Consider the following 24,610-nt stretch of genomic DNA (forward strand, 5'->3'; position numbering starts at 1 on the left):
CATGCTGCTCTCTGCAAAAAGCACATGGGGAAGGTCTTGTCTCCAGTACAGCAAGAAGCCATAAAAGCCTCAAGGCAGAGTGTGCTCTAAAGGCACCTTTTCAGAGAGATCATTTAATTCCAGGCAGGTGCTTCAGCTTGTGAAACTCAGCTAGCAGGAAAGGTTCTGTATTTGTGACATTATTCACGAGCAAAATTTGAGTTCCTGGTAACAGCAAATAGAGCCATCACAGGCAGTAGAATAAATTAACAAACAAATCGGCTGAAGTTCATTTATTGGAGCCGGGAAAATTCCTCTTAGGGCTTTTAAGCCTCCGCGTCCCCTCCGGCTCCTCSTTGGCAGCCCCGACCCAGCCCGGCGACCTGCTCGCGTCTGGGGGAGGAGTGATGGGGACGGGGGCGCAGCTCACATCCCGTTTCCCAAAAATAGGTCTCTGCTCCTTCTGCAGTCCCCGCTCTGGGGAGCAACCCGGTCCTTCCAGAAAGGGGTTTTCTTTGAAACTTGGGTTTCTTACACTTTTACTTCTCCTTTCCTTAGCCCAGAAGGCAAGGAGAGGGATGTCCTCCTCCCTCGCAGCGGGGTTAGCTAGTTTTCTTGGAAGACAAACCTCTGACCCAGATGCGACGCTGACAGGGTCGCAAAGGGGATAGAAGGAAAAAACAAATACCAGACACAACGGCAACAACAAAAAAAGCAGCTCTCTTCTCGGCTATCACCGCTTTATCACCTGCACATGCCTGGAAGGAGGCTCTTCCCTCCGCTAAGGGAAAAAAATCAGCTTAGGAAAGCAAAGTTTGAACAGCGAATTCCTGTTATTTCAAAASGCGCCATGTGACAGGATATTTCCTTATCATTTGGAGCGCAGAGTTTTCCCCTGATCCACCAGAAGCGCGGCGGAGCTGCCCGGCGGGACGACCTCTCCCCTCAGCCGCGGGGCGCCACGGGCGGAGCCGCGCCGATGGCTCCTTCCCTGCTCCTGCTTCTCCTCGGACTGCTCCCACGGGTCATTCCGCGGCTGGGTAAGTGCCCGCAGGGGCTGTGCGGGAAGAGGTGAGCTGAAAAACGGAGGGTCACAGCGGGCACAGAGCAGAATCTGACCGGGGGCTTGCGGGGGACGTGAGGAAGGAGCGTCCGGCAGGTGAAACCCAGGAACATTTTAACCCTGAGTGTGGCTGAGAGAGGCGGCCTCCCCTCGGCACCCCCTCCCCGCCCGCAGCCTGAGGGACCCGCTGGGCAAAGCTGCCAGGCAGGGCAGCTTTTGGGTGCCCATGGCGCTGTGGGCACAGAACAGGGCTGTCACCAGCTCTGCCTCAGTTTCCCCCGCCTCTCCGATCAGTCCCTGATTGATTTATCAACATGACCCAGCTTTCCCTCAGAGGTTTGCAGAAGTGCCTGGTACGGGGCTCTGCCTGTCTTCCAGTTGCCTTTGATGGGCCCTGCTTTTGACAGATAGTTTTTGTGGGGGGATGTTAAGGGGATGAGGTGTTGATATGGATTGAGGTGTGAAAACAGGGAAGTTGTGCTGCTTGGTGATACCTGGAGTTTGTACMCACTTGCTCTGAGATTTACCATAATTTCCAGCTCACAGCTATATTTCAGTGTAAGTTTTGCACCTGTCCTTCCGGGAAACTTCTCAGCATCCTCTGCTCTCTAGAGTGACGTCTTGTGACGCAAATCTTCATAACACTGACTTGTAACCTTGCTTTGTGTAATTAGCAATCATTTTAGGCTATCTGGTAAGCAAGAGTGTAGAGGAGACAGTCATCCTACCTACTTTCTACCTCCTTGCTTCCTCCTTTTTGCTCCTGGTTTTTGGTGTGCTYTTCTGATGCTCTCCATTAGTGTTTAACACTGGTAGCACTTCACTGGCTTCATAAGCTACTTCTTGATTTACTCTCACATAATCTGGGATGGTTTGCAAATGCTGCAGAGTGGGAAGCCGGTTTGACATACTGGAAATCTCTGCTGTGGAAATGATACCGTCCGGTGAGATTCTGCAGTACTTGGCACAATTCTTAAGATACAATTTGGGGCCAGAGATAAATAGACAAATAGTCACCATGGGGTGGGTAATGAAAAATGAAAGCTTGTGAGAAAAATTCTATTGGGATCTACTTGAGACATTTGAGARAAAAGATGCTAGATCTCCCTAATGRCTGGTTGTATGCTGGTTATGGGGATATTGTTTCCTATTCCTCACGTGTTCTGCATCCTGAAGAACTTCCTTCCAGGAGTAAGTTGTAAAATATGAATTACTGTTAGAAAAAGGTTTAATTCAAAGTACTAACACTGTGGTACTCATGAGAACACTTAAAATGACCTCAAAGTGTTCCACCCACAGTTCATCTGTAGTGAAGAGCAGCATCTGCCACAGAGCTCTGTAACAAATGTTGCTAMAGAGCAGTGGAACACAGCTAATGGTGATGTGTGTAATTCTGCTCAGCCTGTTTCACAGATACAGCTCATCATGCTGGCAAGCGGTGTCAAGTGTTTACAGGGAGGAGTTGGCAGGGCAGAGGAAGTGCTGCACAAATACCTGGCTTGTTTCTTCTAGACTGTCTAATTACTCACATGGATGCTGTTGTATGGGAGTTCCTCCAGTGACCTGTAGGAGATATCTATGAAATACAGYTGTGTGAAGAGGCTCGTGGCAGGGTAGGGCTGCCTGGCTTCGGGGGTTATCAGCCAACTACAGCGAGGCTGGTGTAACAAYAGGCAGATGGGCTAATCTCCTGCCCCCTTTTTCGTTCRGACCCCCCTAGCTGATGTAATACCCCCCAAAGGGTTGCAATATACAGCCCTTATCAAGATGTGTTTTTTWAAATGACCAATGAGAAGTCTCCACTTGGAATATTCATGCTGTYCATTAGAGTGGTTATAAAAAGCGTGTTCAATTTCAATAAAGCGGGTTCAGCGGATCATCTCCTCGTGGTCTGTGTGCTGTTCTCCCGGCGCTTCCTGATAGTGACCAAGAAGGCAGAACAAACAGAAATAAACCTGTAAACTGGAGAAATACAGGACTAAGTTACAACTCTTTTTGATGGCCATGGATTAGAGAGGATAAGCACTGAGRGAAAGGAAATCCTGCTTTTACAACCTCAGCTGCAGTTGCTCCTGTATCCTGCTACCTCCTGTTCTCCTGTTTTGCTATCAACTTATTTTCAATGCCTGCTTGGCTGGGTTGGACTTTTAGCTGTTAACGTATGGACTACTCCCTGCACTGGGAAAATGCAGTGGGGCCCTTGTGAAAGCAAGGGTGTTTGGTTTACACACACCTAATGCTTTGTAAAGGCACTCTCAGAATAGCAGAGGGCTAAAGTTTTGTCCCACTCTCCATCCCCTCTGGCCAGATCTCTTTGTGCAGCCTTTTGACATTGCTTTTGAAGCCAAAACTCTGTATGCTTGGATGCAGCAACCCAGGCTTTTGGCTTAGGGATACTTTTTTTATGTGCATGTTTCTTYAACACCACAAGAAACTGAAAATAAGGAATGCTATTTTAGGCCACAAATACAATTTTAGCAGTTTGAAAAATCAGGTAGTGCTTTCCACACATGTGAAATTGTCTGACATCTCTTTTATCCAGACACTTTAAACACGATGTCAGGAAGAGTTGCAAACACTTCATATATCAGTTTACAATAACACTGTGCTAAATGCTAGTAGAAAAGCAGAATAAAAAGAAGTTGTCACCAGCAGTGATAATTATACATTTCCTTGTATTGTCTGTGACTAAAACAGATTGGCAAAAGACAACAATTTCTGCCTCCAGTGCTCATCAGTTTTTCATTACTTCCAGTGAGTTGGAAGCCAAAGGACAAGAGAAGGAAGCTGAACTATAGATGAGATAAGTCTAGGTCAGCTCTTTATCTGAGGGAAAGGTTATTTGTTCTCAGGTTGGTCTTCTGCWGTAAAGTATGATCATTTCCCTCAGCCTCAACAGAGAAGGGAAATTTTTCTGTGGTTAACCTGTTTTCCTGTTAAATGTTTCTCCATTATAGAATATGTTTAATTTAGTAATCACACACTAAAATATGCAATGTTTTAATTAGCTTCAATCTCCAGAGTTACATAAATTAATATTCCTCCTTCATAGCTTATAGACCAGTTAAAATATAGTTTTAAGATATTGTGCATYCTGTTACCTTATGTGAAAGAGCATGATTAAGTTACTGTGCTAAAATGTATCTCAGGTGGWTCAGGGAGGAGAAATTTTCAATCTTTCAGCAAGACTGGCCTTGGAATTTTACACTCCATAGCACATCCAAGTGTAAAGGATGCTAAAAACTTTTCAAGTAGTTACAGTTTTGAAATTAATCTTGAATGCATGAAAATGCATGCTGTGAAGCACTGATTACTAAGARGGAGAAATAACTTGGGAAGCTACGAAGAGCTTTGTATGTTTTCATAAATCAGGCAGAGGCATRCCTGGTGAAGGCAAATCCCACTGCTGTTGGTATTTCATTTGTAATGCACAGGCACAAGAAAGAAGTCACTGATGACTGGAGTGAAAAATAAATATGCTCTACAAGTAGCTTATATATAAAGCTTGAAAACATATTCTTCTCCTCAGTTAATACTTTAAGGGTTTTAGCAGGGCTTTTGAGAGCAGAGCTCCCCACTGTGAGGAAATGGAGCCTGAAGAACTTAATGAGGATTGTCCTCACCCCACACCTGGGAGCCAGTGCTGCTGGAAGGTTCGGTGCCAGGATCTGCTCTCCTCAGTGTCCGTGCTCCCTCATTTCAGTAACTCCCATGGGTGYAGCTTGGATTAGTACCATGAGTGTGTTTTTTCTCTTCACTTTAACCCATGCTTTAATCCTACAGGAGACTCTAGATCCACACCTCTGCTGCCTTGTGCTTTTGCGTGTAGATGCTTTCACTGACACAAAATAGTTGGAATGTCCTCGCATCTGAACCATCATACAGCACTTTAACAGGTGTAGTCCACACCTCCTTTTGCTGAACAGATGATGAGATTTTAACACCAAGAGGAGTGTCCAGATTCAGGTTTCATTTAGATAGCAGGTAAGATTACTTCAGCCCAAATGATTCTGGTGTTACTTGTCTTACAGATACTAGCATCTTCTTAATATATAATGAAGAYCACAAGCGCTGTGTACTGGCTCAAAGTTCTAATTCAGTGACTACTGCTCCTTGTGTTCAAGAAAATGAGTCACAGAAATTCAGGTGGGTCTCAGATCACCAGCTTATGAGCATAGCATTCAAATTGTGCTTGGGAGTGCCTTCGAAGAAAGACTGGGTTCCGATCACTCTGTACCCTTGTGACAAGGCTAGTGAACTTCAGCGATGGGAATGCAGAAATGAGACTCTCTTTGCAATCCAAGGGGAAGACTTGTTTTTCAACTATGGAAACAAACAGGAAAGGAATATAATGCTGTACAAGGGATCTGGTTTATGGAGTAGGTGGAAAGTCTACGGAACCACAGACGATCTGTGTTCTCGAGGCTATGAAGGTAAAGTTCTGTAAATTCATTTCTGTATTTCAAATTCTTTGTTATGTGCAGTTAATTAAAATGTTTGTATGTGTAGGAGAACTTCCTTAATCTTATTAWTGATCAGTGAGTGTGAAATCAACAATACATGAGTGTGTGCTTTTYCTTTTTGAGGGGTTAATTTTGTTTTTTTATCAAACTTTCAAAGTGCTGATAGATGATTAACCATGCATGACAGTGATTCATTTGGAGAGGAGAAAAAATTCTATGGTTATTCAAAACATGTTTATAACTATTACACAACAGTTGATGCTAACTTTTACTTTTTACTATTTGTTACATATATATATAAAGATGTAGTGTTAGTGTATAGTCTGTTTATATGTTTTTTCCCTTGGGGTGAAGATATTAACTATCTGTAAGAAATTAGTTAACTTTTGATATCTTCAGTTCCAATGTGTTGCAGGTATCTTCCTAGGTGTTTGAACAGACTCTCAGAGYTGGTGCTAAAATGTTAGACAGAGAAATCAGATATTTGAAATAGYTAAATTTGCAGAAGTTATGTATAATACATCTCTCTATATATTCACAATTAGTATCTGGGAATACATTTGACTTCCCATTTAGTGGTCTCTGATAAACAGAAAGGGTGACGGAGAGAGGTATGGGTGCAGTTTCTGTGTTTCACAACATGGCTGATTARAGTACAAATCCTTGGCCAGAACCAGAATAGAACAGCCCAGCAAAGCAAATTCTGTGAAAGAAGGCAGGGGGGAGACAGAATGCTGTCCTGCTATTCCTTCCTCCTTTGTTTTCTGGCAGCTCTGTGAGACAGTGATCCTGGCATGTCACCTCTCCAGCAGTCCACTCAAGTATAGTTCCCTGCATGTTCTTCTACTGCATCAGTGCATGTACATTACCTGTACACACAGAGAAAACTGCTTTAGTTATTTTGATAAGTTTCATTGGTTCAAGTTTCTGATGAAACAAACATTATCTTTATATGCAAATATAAATTTTATTCAGGCACAATATATTGGAGTCACTCCATGGTATAAACCTTTCAAGTTTACATGCACACGCTCTTCCATGTGTAAAATGATCATTGACTGGGTTATTGCCAGAACACTTAACAGTGCTTAAAAAAGTGCATAACAGTGCTTAAAAAAGTTGCTGAACTGTGTGGATTTTATACTTTTAATTGTTCTGCATGTGAAATTTAGCATGGGAATGTACTTGTCTTGGCTCAGTCAGTTGTGGTCCATTGTCTCCCTTAGCAACAACAATTTGTCTCATTGTGAACACAGRTGTCAGCTTAGACCTAGAGTAAAATGACCCATGAAGTGTCCCATTTCTAGTACAACTATATACTAACCTAACATGCTTTCCTTGCTCTAATRTTTTGTTATAGGATCATAAAGAAGAACCCATATATATCCCATACTTATTAATGTTCATACATTTTTAAATTGTGTCTCCTTAGATACCTACACAGTAAAAGGAAATGACAATGGAGCCCCTTGTGTATTTCCTTTTAAGTTTGATGGTAAATGGTATGCTGACTGCACAAATGCTGGCAGGTCAGATGGCTGGTTCTGGTGTGGAACCACTTCGGACTATGATGTTGACAAGAAGTATGGATTTTGCCCAATGAAATGTAAGCTTTTTACATTCACAATTCTGTTGTACTGTTTTTTCAGCTGCCTGGAAATATGTTCATAACATGTACTTTACAGTTTGAAATGGTTCAGTTGCTGTCTCTGTTTAGCCTGCTGTGCTTCTAAGAGCTACCTAAATACTGGACCCAGCATAAAAAAACATTGTCCAATTATTTTTGGGTGAAAGTATGTTAATCATATGCTGGAATCTCTACATACACCATTTACTTACACAGAAAGTCAATTAGATATAAGAATATTTATTACATTAGCATAAATAGTATATGCAAAAGATCAAAAGTAGAAATCTGTGAAGTGGAACTGGAAACCAGAATACAGTTTAATAAAAAATTAAAATTATTTTGGAGAATGAGTTGCCTTTTAGAAATGAAGGAGCTTTCCTGAACTCTTTGCTAYACCCTAGTGTTTCCCAAATGTGTGTCTTATATTTTATCTCTGTCTTTTAACTCAATTAGAAGTATTTGTATTCTAAATTCCCTGGTTTGAGTATACTTGGAGTTTAAAATGCAGTATTATAAATATGAAGGACTTTATTTAGAAATGTTGATCTTACTTGAAGTAAATAGGAGTAATATATGCCTGCTTGTATTTGAATTATTTTAAATCTGAAAGAATTTTCTCTGGACCCCTGCAAAATATGTACTAAACATTTTGTCTGCAAGCTGCTTCTGTCATGCTGAGAAGGGTAGCACTTCTCTTCTTCTTTATTTTTTTTGTTTTGCTGTAAAGCTCCAGCTGACTGTAATCAGAACTAAGGAGAAAAATATGCCTTTTCTTTGATGTGAGGAAAACTGTTTGGGTTGATCTTTGATGACAAAATRCTGGTGTCCTAGCCTGATTTCCATGAATGTTGCATTCAGTATTTCAGACAAATACAAATCACACTTTTTTTGTTCTCCTATGCCGGTATCATTTTCAAGATAATAAAAACAYGTTGGGAATATCAATTCCATTAATAAAACACATGCAAAGTTACTTAAGACTACTCCTTGCCTAGTATTATTTGAGTACGACAAATAGGAGTCATCATTAAAATTTTGTTTAATTCTTCAGCATAATTCAAGGAAATCCATTCAGATGGCAGTGATTGTTTTTGGAAAAAGCTGYTTTATGCTGATTGCCTGCATGTTTCCTTCCTGATTCTTCAGTACTGGCTATAAAATATTCAAGTTTGGATCATGTATTTTAATGAGAGACAGGCCATGGCAGCAGAAGTTTTAGTCATCCCTACAAAAGAGGAATGAGTGAGATAAGAGGGAATGATAAGTTAGTAAACTTCAACAACATCTTTAAAAATAGAATGTTTAAGTCTGTGCTCGTTTAAGTTTATTTACTAAAAATAAAGTGTTTGTTGTTTCTTAAACAGTCCAGGGGAYTGAGGGTGCCAACATGAAAATATGCGATTCAAACTATTGCAGCTGCTCATACTGGGGCCAGCACCTTCAGTGAAATGACTGTGGCTGACCCAGTAACTTTTTATTGTGACCAAAACTACCCCAAAAATTCTCCAAAATGAAGAGAGYATCAGACCATAATTGCAAAAATTAATATAATCTATAGAGGTGGAGAAATTTTATCAATGGAGATGACATAATGCCAATTATGGCCCTCTATTTGGTTATTTGGAAAGAGATGCTGATACAGTAAGAGTAGAAGCTTAAAACCCAAGAAAAAGAACTGATAAGTGTTGCTAGAGCAAACAATTTTTAGTAGCCTAGGAAATGCTGCCTCTTTATAGGTTACGCCATGCCTTTTTGACCTGTGTGCTGCACTTCAAAGAAGATGCTGGGGAAGAAAAGTGTAGGACCATCAGGACAGTGACTCAATAGGTACCTACAGCTCCATTCCAAAGGGAAAAAGTCCATTGAGGCCTCTTCCTTGACAGGAGAGCTCTATATTTAGAGAAGGATTCAGAAAGCCTTCTAAGTGATGTAGGTAATTCAGGAAAAAACAAAAAGTGCAGAGAATAAATGCATGCTGAATTCATCTGTATAGCAATAGAATTCAGATTTTTATTAATTTTTTACTTATGTACTAAGGACAGGTGTGATCTAACATTAATTTAGCTTAGGTGTTAAAATATATTATTCCAGAAAAGTGATTCATCTTTTGGTTTCTCTGGGGAACTAAGCTTTAAACAACGGCATATAGATCTTCTAAAATCCTGCTCTGCAAAGACGAAGAATTTGGTTTCTATGAAAGGCCAAAATTCTACAGGAGAGCACCATATGGAGTCAGCTATAAATTATGAGTCTGGGGAACTGAGGTGGAAGTTTGGATGAAAGCCCAAGACTTGTTTACCTCTTSTTTGTAATAATTGTAGAAGATTTATAAACCCCTTACTATCAAGTCAGAGCCAGGTTTTTTTTACTATTATTACATTATTCATTTTATCCCAGKCTTGTGCTTGTGCACAGGGATTTATGGTATTTTAGAACATAGTGTAGCAAAKAAGTTTTGATTCTAATAGCTATAAAGTATTTTGGACAGAAATTGGTTTGTGSGTAATAATAATCAAATAGAATTTCCCAATTTTACTGAAATGTCATTATTAYAGTAGGCTATATTTGATGTTTTTTAAAATAAATATAGTTTGAAAGAAGCAATTCATTTTACCTTTATTATCAGATTCAATACAGGAGCAAGTGGAACTGATAAGTGTCCTCCCGATATTTAACATGTATCATGCTTTGTCTTGAGTGTTGTTCTGTTTCCCTCTATTTGCACACTGAAGTTATGAGCACTCTGAATTCAGAAAAGACCTCTTTCTCTCAATTTTTTCACAGTTTGCAACTTGAGAAGCTGATAAAAGCTTCAGGAATTTCAGTTGTTTTCTCAGAGTTGGCAGACATGCAGTGATTGCTGCTGTGTTCTGCATTTGTCATGCAACTTTATTCCCTTTAGGCGATATTTAGCTCASTGTTGGGACCTCATGTAGGTTCTGGTTTTGGCAGATCAAAATCACAGTTTTCTGTTGCRTGCTTGGGGAGATACAATTGACATGAGCCAGGCGAGACTGCAGCAGTGTGAAGTGAGGTACATTCTGGGGCAGTTTCTGATGTTGGGTCCTTTTGGATGATGCTTTCACTGGCATTGCCTGAAAGTGCCAAGTTCAGGTCTTTAAGGAGTTCAGTCAGGCAGAGGAGAAAGTCATGGTATGTCAGACRTATCAAGAATTGCAGGAGAGTGTGAGATGGATGCTGATGATGTCAGCTTTGCATTCAGCAGTTGGGTCTGAYTACCACTATCACAGTAAGAAAATCCATAGCCACTAAACATAGTAATCCAAACAAGTAAAAAAGGTTGGCGTTTACTATCTCAGAAAAAAAATCAGCTTGATATACTCCTTAGCTAGCATCAGTCTGGAAGTTCTCAGTCTTTTTCTCCACGCTGACAAATCAACTATTTTGGCACGTCTTTAGCCACTCATCATTTACCTCAAACAGCAGCTTTGTTGCACCAGAGCAAATGGTGATATTATTTCATTCCCTGTCTACTGCCCTGGGTCTACTAACACATTAGAGAGCCTCAGGATTCCTTTCCAACCRGTTGTCTGTAGCAGCATTTAGGTTTTCTGTCTTTTGCTATGCAAATTTCTGTATTTCTGTATTTTATCTSCCTCTGTCTTAATGTTGAGTTACAACATTTCTTTTTCTACCTGCAGTAACTACTAATGATTTGTGGAACACAGATCCTCTAACAAATGTCCAGTACCAGATAAACTCTGARGCAGCTCTGAAATGGCATCAGGCAAGAAAAAGCTGTCAGCAACAGAAGGCAGAGTTATTAAGCATCACAGAGTTACATGAACAAACATACCTGGCAGGTAGGTTAATATTGTCTGTCAGGTTGTTTTTTTTTAAAGTGTGTTATTGCAGCAATGATGCTAATACGGTGTGTTCCATCTCAAAGATTTATATTTGTTGGATCTGGTAATCAGTAAATTGAAATAGTTCTATTGAATTGAAATTCAGCTGTGAATTTATTACATAAATAAATTTATTTATTTATTACATAAAATAATATTTATTGTGATTAAATATTGCCATAAACTAACAGTAACATAAAAATTACAACAATGAAGTATGGAGGCGATAAAGAATGAATGTTGGAATGCAGAAAAATACAAAGTAGTTTGTAAAGTGAGGATGGAGATACCAAGATGGCATCATTTTTGCACCCTTTTTGTCATGTGTATTAGTCAGCAGTTTTGACGGATCTCACCAAAGCCATTGCATCTTCGGTTTATCCTAAAATAAGAAAAAGAACTAATAAAARAAGGACTCATGAATAGACTCTTTTAGTTTCAATCTCCTTCAGTGTTTTTGGAAGGAATTTCCAAACTTCTCCTACCAGCAAATCCTTAAATTTGTACTTGAATATATTTACATTCTACATTGAGAGAGTCCTCTTTATTACCTTCTCAGCCTGTATACACACATGAAATACCCCTCTAATTCATCTCTTAAATAGATTAGAAAATATTTTGAATATGTTGCATCAGTTGAAACATAAAATATTCTATACCATAAGMTATATGCTGTGCTCTCTAAATTTGTATAATCAGAGGCTTAGAGAATGGTTTGGGTGGAAGGAACGTTTAAAGATTATCTAGTCCGAGCTCTCTGCCATGGTATGGGATATCATGGGTTAGATTAGGTTGCTGAAAGTCTCATCTCACCTGACCTTGAGCACTTCCAATGGAAGTGTGGGAATCAACAATTCTCTGGGCAACCTGTCCCAGGGCACCATCACCCTCAATGTAACAAATGTCTTCATTATGTCCAATCTGAATCTACTCTCTTCCATTTTTTAAACTATTGCCCCGTGTCCTATCACCACAAGCCCTGGTAAAAAGTCTTTCTCCAAATTTCTTGTAAGCCCATTTTATTATTGAAAAGCCACGATAAGTTCTCCCCAGAGCCTTATCCTCTCCAGGYTGAACAACCCCAGCTCTGTCAGCCATTCTTCACAGGAGGGATATTCCAGCACTCTGATGAAATTTCTTGCCTCCTTTGGACTTTGCTCCATGGCTTTCTTGTGCTGGGGACCTCAGAGCTGGATGCAGCACTCCAAGTGRAWCTCAGCAGGGCAGAGCAGAGGGTCTCCTCCCTCTCCCTGCTGGCCACAGTGRCTTGGATGCAGCCCAGGACACGTTTGGCTTTCTGCGCTGTTTGTGAGTGCCAGCTCATGTCCAGCCACTCATCCACCAGAACCCCCRAGTCCTYCTCTGCAGGGCTTCTCTTGATCTTTTCATCCCCTAGTCTGTAYTGATWCTGTGAATTTCCATGACCCAGGGATAGGACCTGGTGCTTGGCCTTGTTGAACTTCATGARGTTGACATGAGGCCTGTCAGAGGCCCTCTGGTTGCCATCTCTTCCTTCTAKTGGGTCAAATGCACCACTCAGCTGGGTGTCATCTGCAAGCTTCCATCTGCTCCCAATCCCACTGTCCATGTGATAGATGTAGCTATTAAGAGTATTGGTCCCAGTACAGACCATTGATGGACACCACCTGTTTCTGGTTTCCATTTGGATTCTAAGTCACTCTTTGGATGCAGGCATCCAGCAAATTCCTTATCCATCTGATGGTCTATCAATCAAATCCATATTTCTCCACTTCAGAGGAATGACAAATGTATTTTTAATGYTATGAACAATTTGTTCTGTGTAAACTTCTGTTTTCAGTTCAAGGATTTGATCAAAACATGTGCTGTTTTTTAAATGACTATGAGAAAATTGTTGAAATTAGTGCTCAAGGGAGCAAACTGGTGCTCACACAGAAGTTATTTATTAGTTGATGTGTTTTAWTTGCAAACTAATAGATATGGTTGCTAAATGTATGTGAAGATCAGTTTATACAACTGCCCTGGCAGTACCAATAAATAGAAGATGTTATTGTGCTGGTGCCAAACCAGCTAYGAGAGTCCAGTCCTTTCTAACATTTAACTACCTGTCATTTTAACTTCACCATGCTTCAAGTGCTGCTCATAACTACCATGTCAAAGACAACTACAAATCACAACATCCTGGCATGATGCCATCACAAGAAGCAGAAACAAGTGACACATATTACACAGTGAGTTTCTGTGAACTGTGCAGAAACATACTTAAATTWAAAAAATTAKTAGTCRCCCAGCTGGGCTTCCAAGTCTTATRCAAAGGGCAGAGATAGACAGTTGATCAGTAATGACTATGAATAATGCTAGAGAATTCCATAGGGCTGTACAAAAGCATKATATTTCAAAGTGTTTTTTAGAGCTAGAGGAATAAATTTGAACTGTTTTTTTTAAGCCTGATTTACCATTGACTAAAGAACTTGGACCAGTCTGAAAAATGCACAAGATGTACTGTTAAAAATGATGTTTGCAATTACTGCATTTTAATGTGTTTTGATAAATGAGAACAGGTTTTTAACACTGTGAAATTCACACTTGTAAATTTTATGGGAAAGAAAATACACACTGAGAAACTGTATCTTTCATTTTAGAAAACTGATTTTTGGTTTTGTAACCTTTTCTGCAACTTTATCCATTTAATATTTTATAGCTCTGAAAAAAGATTTCATGTTTGTGATCAATTATGGTAATGCCATTTTGCTTTCTGTTGCAATAAAAAATCTCCAAACCTTAAAAAGTCAAAACTCTAAAGCTGAACTGACCAATGTAAGATGATTTGTTTTGCAGGTTTAGCATAGCCACCTTAACTAGAATGTTAAAAATTGTTAAAACTTCTACTGAGAAAAAGGAGAAGGAGATGGCTTAACTAGAATTCAGCTCTCAAGTTTTGCTCTTGCTGTGGATTTCCAATCTCTCTCTCTGYCTCTGTTGCCTAGGTCTGACTCGCACACTGAGTTCCGCTCTCTGGTTTGGTCTTAACAGTTTGAATTTCAAGAGTGGATGGCAATGGGTCGGTGGTGCCCCTTTTCGGTACTTGAATTGGGTTCCAGGTAAGGTTAAATACACTGCTACTCTGTTCTAAAGACAAAAATTTGGTCATTGTGTAACAAATTTATTTTTTAGCACTCTATTCTCCTGCAATTATTGAGCTTGTTTTCATACTTAAATGTTCTGGTTGTGATTATCAACATTGTGAGTGMTGGCCCTTATGCTGAGGATATGCACCAGGCTAAATTTGTTATTCAGAATGGAAATGGTAGCCTCAAAATCCATCAGAAAGTTTTAAGTTATCTGTTGACACTTCATTTGCATCTCTTCTGAATTTATTTTATTTTCTGAATACAGAAGAAATCAGATGCTGTAGTTGTCTTCATTTGTGAGATTAGACTGATCAGTGGTGTTTGCTGGTTTTGAAATCTTGTAAAATTTTGTTTTTCTATTTTCTTTTCTTGAAATTCCTTTCCAATTTGTTTGCTTCAGTTTTTTTATTTGCTTAAGGWTTAGATTTCCATTTTCATTTGGGGTTAACCGACCCACAACAGTCATGCATATCAAACTGAACAGAAGCCCAGTTACTTGACAGCTGCAGCTGCAGTGTTGAGCTCTGGTGCCATCACTAAAAATGCTGTTTCTGTGCCATCTGTGCACATGAAGGGCTGCACCTCTGGTTGATTATTCAGAGTGGCTCTGTTAAGGGTTTTTTTTTTTGCAGGACCCTTGCCTTATTCCTCTGCACTGGCTGTTCAGGGAGCTTTTGTAGACTAATTTAAAGTAAATGTCTGAAGTTCTGCAGTGTAAATGCTCCCTATCTTCCCTGAGCATTTCACATGTATTTAATTATCAGTAACTATAAGTGCATGCTCCAGTGTACTTCCTCATCTAGATAAGGCTAAAAGTACATTTTAGGTGGAAAAACTTCTTGAGCAGCTAAGCTTTGAAGAGTGAATTGAACTACTTTATAAATATCTCTCCAGTGGAGTGAATGCACAGGCAAACAGAGGAACTGCAAGTTGCTGTGAAGGTATTTATAGGTCTGTCATCTGAGTGCACTGATGAGAATCCACACGCAAGGAGAAGAGGGGGAAACACAGTTGAGAGATGGAGCCAAAGCAGCAGGAGGAGCTGTTTGTGGTTGTTAAAACTGCAGACAACTCTCTGTTGTACTGCAAAGAATTAGATAGGTTTTGATGTAACAGAAGTAAGCTCTGMTTATCTTTAACTCCTTATATTCTTTAATTTCATTCAAAGATAATTACTCTCACGTCCATATAGCCTGTTTCCTATTTGTGCTCTGGCTTTCATGACTTTACATTGATTATCTTACCTCTGTCTCATCCACATTACACTGGATGTCCAAGACTGTCCTCTGGAGCTTAGACATTCCCCACTGAGAAAAGGAAAAAATTCCAAAGAAATTAAACATGTGCACTGTAATCCTTCCCACCAAGATTTTGAACATGTAAAGAGGCTGTTAAATTATGACTTTGCAACTTGTGTCTGCTATGGAAAATTTTCTCTTAAGGGAATGACCTTCCACCTTCAGTCTTAAGGACTGTAGAGAAGTTTATGCGTTAATGCATTTTATGGTTGCAGCATAGACCAGAAGAGAATATGAGAGTTGGGATGGTAACCATGATTTGTTAATACCCTGTTGTTGAGATTTGTGATGGTTTTTCTATTTTTTTTTAAAGGCCATCCATCTCCGGAACCTGGAAAAATTTGTGGTGCATTAAATCCTGGCAAAGGTGCTAAGTGGGAGAACTGGGAATGTGACAAGAAACTTGGCTATATTTGTAAACGAGGAAATGCTACTTTAGAATCTTTCATTATTCCTACAGGTAGGTTTGGTAATAAGCCCTCAGCAAATTCTTAATGACCAGTGTTTTTTATCTGTAATTGGAGGGGGAATTATTGCACGTGTCAAAACCAAGCAAAGGACTCTGTGGACTGTGGCTGGACCAAGATTGTTCCTATAAGTGATTAGTGTGTAATTCCTTTCTGCATTGGTTTCCCTATTTCCTGTGCAATCACCTTTCTTCAGTAGCCTTGAGTTCAAAATTGCAAAATTGTGGAGTTTTCCAAAACCAAGCAGAACTGTCAGATTCTGATAATAAAATAAGAAAAAATGAATTAAATATTTTTAAAATGATGTAATTGTCTGAAGCCCAGTGTACACAATGAAATTAATTCACTTCTTCCTGTAATTTTTATTACATATGACTCAGTGCAAGTCAGTAGTGGAGTAGAGGAATATTTTAAAATTCTTTTGAATTAGATATTTTAAAATATATGCATATGTCTTATAAATATAGAAATACTTATTTGGACACATATAGAAACATATAAAATTCATTGTGAAATTATTTAAATTATATATGTACAGACACTTTTTCAGAAGAAATGTGATTCTGGCACTTGCCTAATGTAGGTAGGAAGGACAGAACAAAGATAAGATTTATTTAGACCTGTTTCCTTATTAACTCTGTGTACAATAAACACCTTGTAGCTTATTCCTTTGTTTCATTGCTCCTTCTTTCTGTTCTTTTCAAGYTCCTTTCTTTTTCCAGGACATACCCGTATCTCTTAAATCCACTGATATTATTTTGTGTAGGTTTTAAAAGCAGACGGCCAAACCATTACTATATTTCCAGATCATTTATTAATATGCATCACTACTTGTAAAAGAGATGTTTTGGAAAAACAGTGTTTGATATTTGGCCTAAAAATCAGTAGGTGTTTTAAATATTTTTTCTGCTTTTGCCAATATAGAATCAGTCCATTCAAAAACACTTAGGACAGAGGATTCTGCCTCATATGTTTTGCCTTATTGCTAAGAGAAAAAGGCACAAGAGTGGGCTAGTGTCTCTTTAATTAARTATTGAAATACATATAAATTGATTAAATTAACAGTTCAGTAATTAAATCAAAATTATTMATTGCCTTAGCTGAGAAATATTTCAATGCATGTAAATTATTTCTTAATTTAAGATGTAAAGTTCCRTTAGTATTTGTATACAGGTGATACCAAATAGTTTTATTTTTATTGGTTGTTTTAGGTTGTACAACTGGCTGCTGCTCAGCTCTTCAAGTTTCATACATCAGTTCAGAATACTGATACCTATAAATATACTATCCAATAACATACAATTTAATACTGACTGCTATATTATTTAGATTTAAATTTAGCTTTTTTTAGGGGGTGTGTGTGTCTAATGATCATTACTTTCTTTTGCATTAAGCTTTTGTTCCTCCCCTGCCACCTCCACCCTCCATTTTACCAGTAATTTGAAGGAAGAGATGAAAGTTTTCAATCAAACAGAAATTGCTGAGTAAACACTGTGACAAACCAAAGATTGGCAGTGGTTCACTTCATAAAATATTTCCCAAAATGTCCCATGRGGGGAAGTCATAAAAGGAGTGAGCAGGGGATCATGCAAGGTGTTAAGTGCCCTCAGCTTCTAAAGGTGTAAAGGAAAACTCATGGCAGATTATGCTTTCCTGAGCAGGGCTCCTGAGGGAAGAAATAAATTAATTGCAAATTCATACATGCACGTAGTTGTACACCTGACATTAAACATTAAACAAGGCTTTGAAATTCTAACCCAAGATATTACAATTGTGTCTAAAATTGTATGTGGGGCAGAGGATTATTTTACAACATAATGTAATCATGCTTGTGTTCAAAACAAAGTTGGGAAAAATCCTGACAGAATTTTTGTTTTCATTACAGATAGATTTTCACAAAACAAACAGCTGCAGCATTGTTTTGGGTTTTTGTTCTTTTTTGTTTGTTGTAGCAAAATATTTTTTCCAGCAGGGGGCCACATCATTTTATATATTAAAGTGATGTAAAATCTTAGGGCTGCAGAGTGTTTGTTCTGTAACACAGCAAAGTAGATTGAGAGAAATGTATCAATTTCAGCTGCGAAACGTTGAAAGGAAAGGCTTTCTATCCACCTCCACCAAGTGACTGTCAACAGAGGTTTCATCCCAAGCCARCAAAGTGCACTGATCTTAAAGTACAGCTTCCAAATGTTTCTTTAAACATTCCATTAGAGAAAATAATTTCTCTTACTGTTATTGCTGGAATGCTGTGTATTTCTCTCTTGTCAGAGTTCRGAGGACGGGTCTAAGAGAGAAATTTGAATGCCTGAATCATGAGACAAACTTCAGCTAGTGCTTCCACCCTTTTAGACACTCAAGTCAATCACAGAGATATTTTCAGACYTCAGAAAGTTTAGCTGACAAGAAAGGCAGCTATACAAAGTATTTGCTCTCTATTTGAAGAATAACCATTCTATGATTACAGGCCAATAAAATCACCAGCTTGACATTTGGGATAATCTTTTTTATACTTTAATATAATTTAATTTTTTACCTTCTCTTTGTGTTAATTTTCATTGCTTSTTTTGCTTAAGTGAAATTATGTCCATGGAGTAGTACTGGTTTCCATTAGGATGAAAAAGTAAATTTAATGGCTCTGAGTGGTCGAGTATTTTCTTTAGAAGTAGAATGGGGAAGCACAGAGTTAATTTTTGCTGAGTAGTTGAAATGAAGAACTGAAGAGTTTCTTGTACTAAGAARTTCCCAGCAATGTAATTCAGTAAGACTTACACAAAAGAATCTACACCATCAACTGCTTCTCTTGTTTTGTGGCCTGCAACAAGTTTCCTGGTGTTACTGGGTCCACAAGCAAAAGTTTTCCTGCTGTGCCATGGCTGCTTTAGTGTTTAGTGGGTAATATTCTCAGAGTTTTCATCAGCTTGAAAAAGAAATGCTCACAAGAAGTTTAGCTTTCCTTGAACTTTGTGAGAACATGCTAGCACTTTTTAGAGGCAAGTCTGGAACCACAGAATAGAAATCTGTTGTGACACTACTCATCAATTAGTCATCACTATTTGAAACAGGATATGTGCCTGCAACATGGGCCTGACTGGTCATGAGTTTGGATGTCTTTTTAAACATTCCTACAGAATATATCCCACTGTTAAACAARCACATTGCTTCTCCTTCTAACACACACAAGTTTTTTTGGCAGCAGAACGTCTGAAAACCCACTGTCCTTGTCCTATTCAATGTATTGGTGTTTGCTAAACCCATCTGCTGGTTATAAATAAAGACCTGCAAGAATCAGAATTTGTTTCTACAACAGCAATACTCTGCTTTTTATGTTTGGGTGGCACTCCTCCCAAGGCTGAATTGTTTGCTGAACAGCAATGTGTTGGCAATACCCTGGTGCTCTTCTACTGAGCTTCTAAAAGCAAATTTTAAGCATCAATCATTTACTTTGACAATATAATTTTCTCAATTACACTTCTGAAAAGGATTCCTAAAAGCAGTAGTCTTATTTCGGTTCTTTTGGGATTGTGTATAATCAGTTATTTCTTTTCCTAGTCCAGCAGACTGGGCTTATCCATAAAATGCCTAAGTTTTGGGGGAAAATAATTATTCTCATAAATATGTAAAGTCAGATTCCTAACAGATAGCATGGGGGATAACATAACATTAGATAGATGCAGATAGCATAACATTAAAGCGATGTTGACAGGAGTGTAGAAAAATTATAAAGCACCACTGTGCAGACCTCACATTYTAGTATGCATATATATGCATATAAAAGTAAAAACTGTGTTTTAATTGTTGTTTCACAGGTTGCAGGCACTTTTTTGCAGCTATAGTGTTCTTTAAAAACAACGTGGAAGTTTCAGTGGAATTTTTCAATTATTCATGCAGATTATTATCCCTGTACATATTTTTCATCTCTGCTGTTCTTTATGAAGAAAACATATGATTGAATTTTTTTGTTAAACATTTTCTGCCATGATGTTTGGTCTTTACTTGAGAACAGAATTCTGAAACTGTTTGTGGTAATTTTTCTTTTCAGAGACTAATGTGCCTGTTAGGTGTCCWGATCAGTGGGTGTCATATGCTGGTCACTGTTACATAATTCATAGGGACCCCAAAATATGGAAAGATGCCTTAACATCTTGCAGGAAAGAGGATGGAGATCTGGCAAGCATCCATAATGTTGAAGAATACAGCTTTGTTATTTCKCAACTTGGGTACCGTGAGTATTTTTTTATAACATACATATATATGTTAACATACGTTAACATTACCTGTTAATAAAATGAGGACAATGCTTTAAAAAAAAAATTGACCCAATCACAGGGTGCAGAAGGAGTTAAATTTTAAATTAAAAAAATCAGAGGAGGAAAAAACCCAGATTAGGAGCACAAAACCCAAACAGACTTTACTGTCACAAAAAAGCTGTGGTCAATTATGCGAATTGCATTATCTCCTAAATCCTCTTTCTTAGGGTCTGCTTCTGCCTCCTTCTGTGGAGGTTAAAACAATCTACAATTTTTCATAAAATAAAAGGACTTTTTTGCTATTGATCTGCAAAAATAAATGAGGAGAAGCATAGTCTGCTGTTCAAAGACAGTTTGGAAAGATCTGTGTCCTGTTACCAACACTGCCACGTCTTTACCTTTCAAGTCATGCTGATTGTATTTCTTCCGAGAAAGGAATCTACCTGTCCCAGTACATGGATTCAGATGTGTCCCGTATCAGATAAAGTACTTACGTGCTTGGTTTCCGAGCACACATTTGAGCTGTTGCAAAGCAGCTGAGCCTACAGATGCAAGATGTGTTCGTCAGGAAAGTGCAGCCATGCTGATTTGGAGGCAATTTGATGGGAGAAGCATGCTAACACCCCAGTATGCTTCTTGTCAGTGATTGATCCTATTGTGCTTTCAGTGTCAGGTAAAGGTGAGCTGTTTCATCCTTCACTGAGTGTGCAGCCATGTGCTGGGAGCTGCAGCGTAACAGCAAACTTGGAGTGGAAATCACAAAGCAGCTGATATGCTTTACTTTTGTATCCTGGCCACCTCCATGGCAACTTGTGCTTATCTTCACATTCCTGACAGAGTGACTCATCTGTCCTGAAAGAACAATATGAAACTTCTAGTCTTTTAAAAGGTATTAGGAAAGTGGGACCTCTTGATGAGACATTAGGACATTTGATAGAAGTTAGGTTGGAAAGGAAACTAGTTGTATTTTCACCTTACATCTGGGAAGTAGGTTATTTTATAGTTTTATGCCTCCTCCAAAGACCTTTCCTGACTTGACTGTGCTGCACTGTTTTTGTAAAAGTGAGTGTTTCTGAAAGGTAAATAGTCCTGAAGGAAACCAGGCTTCTTAGAAATGGCACACTAGCTGCAACAGTYTATTTTGCAAGCATTCTTTTCAGAGAAGTAAAATTGGAACAACTGATGAAGCCTTTTGCGGCAGTTTATGACCATCAGATTTCCCTTTTTCACCACTGAGAGGAGAACACCCTATATTGCAGTGCCTAGAAAATCTTGTCTGCATCAGAACTCTGCCTGTACAGAAAGAACAAAAGTCTATCTTTGTGCCAAGAAATTCACAGTCCCATTATATAATGAAGGRAGAAGGGGTACAATGAGATGAATATTGTCATGGTAGCTGAGCTTTTGTTTGCATCACCCACAAAGGAGAACTTTAGAGAGGAACATGAAGAATAAAGAAGTGCATTCTGGATGTTTACACGGAAGTCCAGCATGTGATATGGCACAAATGTGGCCCAGTGCATGACTGAGAATGGGAAGCAGCTTTACAAATTGCTGGAAAAAAAAAACAACAAACCCTTCTTCATATTCAGTCATCCAGCTGTAGAGATGATTGCAAAGAAGCACCAGTACTTCTAGTGAGGAAAAAAGTTATGTAGGAATAGACTCCATAGATTTTCATGGCTTATTTAGATGACTTTGATGTAGCTATTTTGTTAAAGAATGTTGTTTATAGTTTGTATTACCATGGTGTGAACCCATGTAGAAACTCTGATGGGGATGATGTTCTGCTGTGCTAAGTGTTCACTAAACACAGACTGAAAGATTTTAAGATGTAACTAAACAAAAAATAAAATAGAGAGCATGGATGGCAGTAGACAAAGATGGCATGAGAGCATGATGGGCAGCAAAATTGGAGCAGCTTTTAATTATGTTAGCAGAGGAGAGTTTAAACAAGAGTACTGAAATGTAATTTGGAGGATTTCTGAACCTGAAGTGCAGTCTGGAAGAAGAGGTAAAGGTGCGTGTTTGAAAATGGAGCCTGAGAACCAATGAATCTCAGTGCTTCTTACTAGGGGAGAGAAGGTAAGAACATAATGGATGAGCTGTGAGTGCTGATCATGCTTAGGTGTAACAAAGGCAAGAGAGTCAAGGAAGGGAAGCAGAAAAGACAGTGAGGTGACTCTCTGTGTCATTGAAGTGATCGGCTGGGAGGGTGATATTTGCAGCATCTTGCTTGGCCAAAATGGGAAGCCTCCATGTTCCTGAACTAGCAAATAGCAGAACTGKCACAGAGGAGTTTTAGGTTGTGGTGACATCTAGGAAAACCTTCATCTGAAATGTGTTAATGAGAAAGGATTGCCCTGGGACAATGACTTATAGCTTTTTATATAGGCATTACTGTTACTAGAGCAGCTGAAAATGAAAAGAAACATTCCAGTTCCATTGAGAGACCTGCTCCTGCTACTGATGATCTTTTTTTCTGTGGGCTCACAAAAAGCTGATATTTTTCAATTCCATGGAATTTCATTGTCAGGTTGACTGTGGTCAGGCTGGATAGAGTGTGTTAGATGAAGACYGATGCAAGAATGAAAGAACTTTGAWAACACACTGAACAGGAAAAAAWATCTGAGTTTGATGAGTAGAAATAAAAGGTAAAAATGAAGGAAAAAGTAGTTAAAAATAGTCTCCTTATTGTTAATTAAAAGGGTAATAATTATCAAATTCTAGCAACCAGACGGTTTATGCTTTCTATACACCTAAGCCTGAAAGACAGCTATCCAAGGAAAGGACTCAGTGCGCAATTGGTCAGTGTGAGTCATAGTGCTAGGGACAAAAGGAAGTACCTGCAGCCTACAGTATATAATAGATAACAGACTGGAAATAAATAATGAAATGACATTTTAAAAAATGCTGATTGCAGTGAACAAAGTCAAAATATGAATTCTGGAGAGGAATACCCTTTGATGATGATGGAATTCAGGCTGTTTATAAATGCCTGTAATATTAATCCTCTTTATTCAAATAGTTTACTCAGAACAAAACTAGATATAAACATTATAGTAGCAGTATGTTAGAGGGAGAAATTTAAACATATGCAAACAAACCTCTCAAACAGATAGTGTGAAGTAAATTCCTTATCAGTCCTGCAGTTTGTTTTTTTTTCCCAGTCAAAAGCCATCAGTTAGCTCCTTAAACTGTAAAGTGAAAGAAATCCAACAATCACATGAATTTAATTTTACTCTGAAATGAAATATAATGTAGGAACACACATAACGGGAAAAACTTGCAAGTACTCTGGTTGTCAACTCTAAAAGACATCACTGGTGTCTGAGCATTAGAAAATAGGACACTTCTTTCTTCTCTGTACTAAAAGGAGAGGTAATATTTTATTTAAGTGTTTATTCATATCTTCTTACAGGAGTTTTGAGTTGGAAAAAAAATTGAACTTAATAGTGTTGCAATATAATTTAGCAAAGGGAGTATTTTGCATGTTTTATATGAAGTTGAACACCCTTATTCTATTGCCACTTTTGGTGGCTTTCCTGATGACTGGAGTGGGTGTATGAGGGTCAGTCTGACCTCTATGAAATTGAGAGTCYYAATTTCCTGTRACTGCCTTTTAAACTTCYRRAGAATAAATTTTTTTCTYTTCCATRAAGACAAAGTTCACATTATATGGAAGGAGTGTTAATTTTATGTTTTAGAGCCATCTGATGAGCTGTGGATTGGGTTGAATGACCTCAAGGTTCAGATGTATTTTGAATGGAGTGATGGAACACCTGTCACCTACACCAAGTGGCTTCGAGGGGAACCCACTCATGCAAACAACAGGCAAGAGGACTGTGTTGTTATGAAGGGAAAGGTAAAGTGGCTGTTGACTAAACTGTCTTATAATTTCATTTATCATTTGGKCTTTTTCCTGTGTAAGAGCAAATAATAAAAAATCATTTAAAAACGGGGATATTAGTGTTTGAAGAAGCCTATTCCAGAGCCAGGAATTAATTTTTTGAGGAAGGATCCCTGTTTGAGGTTGCCAGAAAATTTCACTGTCTTTCCCAAGAAGCAGACAGGCAGTAGCAACTGCCCCCCAAGATCCMGATTTCTGGATTTCAGTTTGTGCATGTGGACTTCTTAAAGAATCTTATAATTATACCAGGAAGCAGAGGAATATGTAAATGTTTTTCTTCAGGAAGCTAAAAACACATTTTGGATAAGTTTAGCTTTTTATGTTTTGACTGAATATGGGATTCACTTAAAAAAAATTGTACCAGCAATTTTTGTTGATTTTAGAGATGGATACTCTCTTTAGAAGAAAATAGAAATCTTTATTTTATTTTTCAAGGCAAAGTTATACACCTTGGATCTGGGTCGTTTAGCTGGTGTGCTTGAATCTGCACTGCACATGAAGAGCTGTGAGAAAAGCAGTAAAGTGTTTAGCAGTGGCTTTAGTGAAAGCCTTTCCTGAGTGACTATATACCCAAAAT

At 38.5% G+C, this 24,610-nt stretch overlaps 1 protein-coding gene across 1 annotated transcript in view; it reads left to right on the plus strand.

The window, feature by feature from the left end:
• Nucleotides 1–851: 851 nt before the first annotated feature.
• Nucleotides 852–24,610, plus strand: part of LOC130583833 (macrophage mannose receptor 1-like) — a 53,433-nt gene continuing 29,674 nt past the window's right edge. Inside the window, exons 1-8 of the mRNA XM_057383444.1 lie at nucleotides 852–1,019; nucleotides 5,074–5,475; nucleotides 6,938–7,111; nucleotides 10,798–10,959; nucleotides 13,968–14,081; nucleotides 15,723–15,869; nucleotides 19,916–20,098; nucleotides 23,831–23,988. Of these exons, the coding sequence (XP_057239427.1) occupies nucleotides 959–1,019; nucleotides 5,074–5,475; nucleotides 6,938–7,111; nucleotides 10,798–10,959; nucleotides 13,968–14,081; nucleotides 15,723–15,869; nucleotides 19,916–20,098; nucleotides 23,831–23,988 (1,401 nt within the window). The 5' untranslated portion in view covers nucleotides 852–958. The remainder of the gene's footprint in view (nucleotides 1,020–5,073; nucleotides 5,476–6,937; nucleotides 7,112–10,797; nucleotides 10,960–13,967; nucleotides 14,082–15,722; nucleotides 15,870–19,915; nucleotides 20,099–23,830; nucleotides 23,989–24,610) is intronic.

Source organism: Malurus melanocephalus, unplaced genomic scaffold, assembly GCF_030028575.1.
Source record: "Malurus melanocephalus ecotype Western Australia unplaced genomic scaffold, MMel_1.1 scaffold_14, whole genome shotgun sequence".
In the NCBI taxonomy this organism is placed as follows: domain Eukaryota; kingdom Metazoa; phylum Chordata; class Aves; order Passeriformes; family Maluridae; genus Malurus; species Malurus melanocephalus.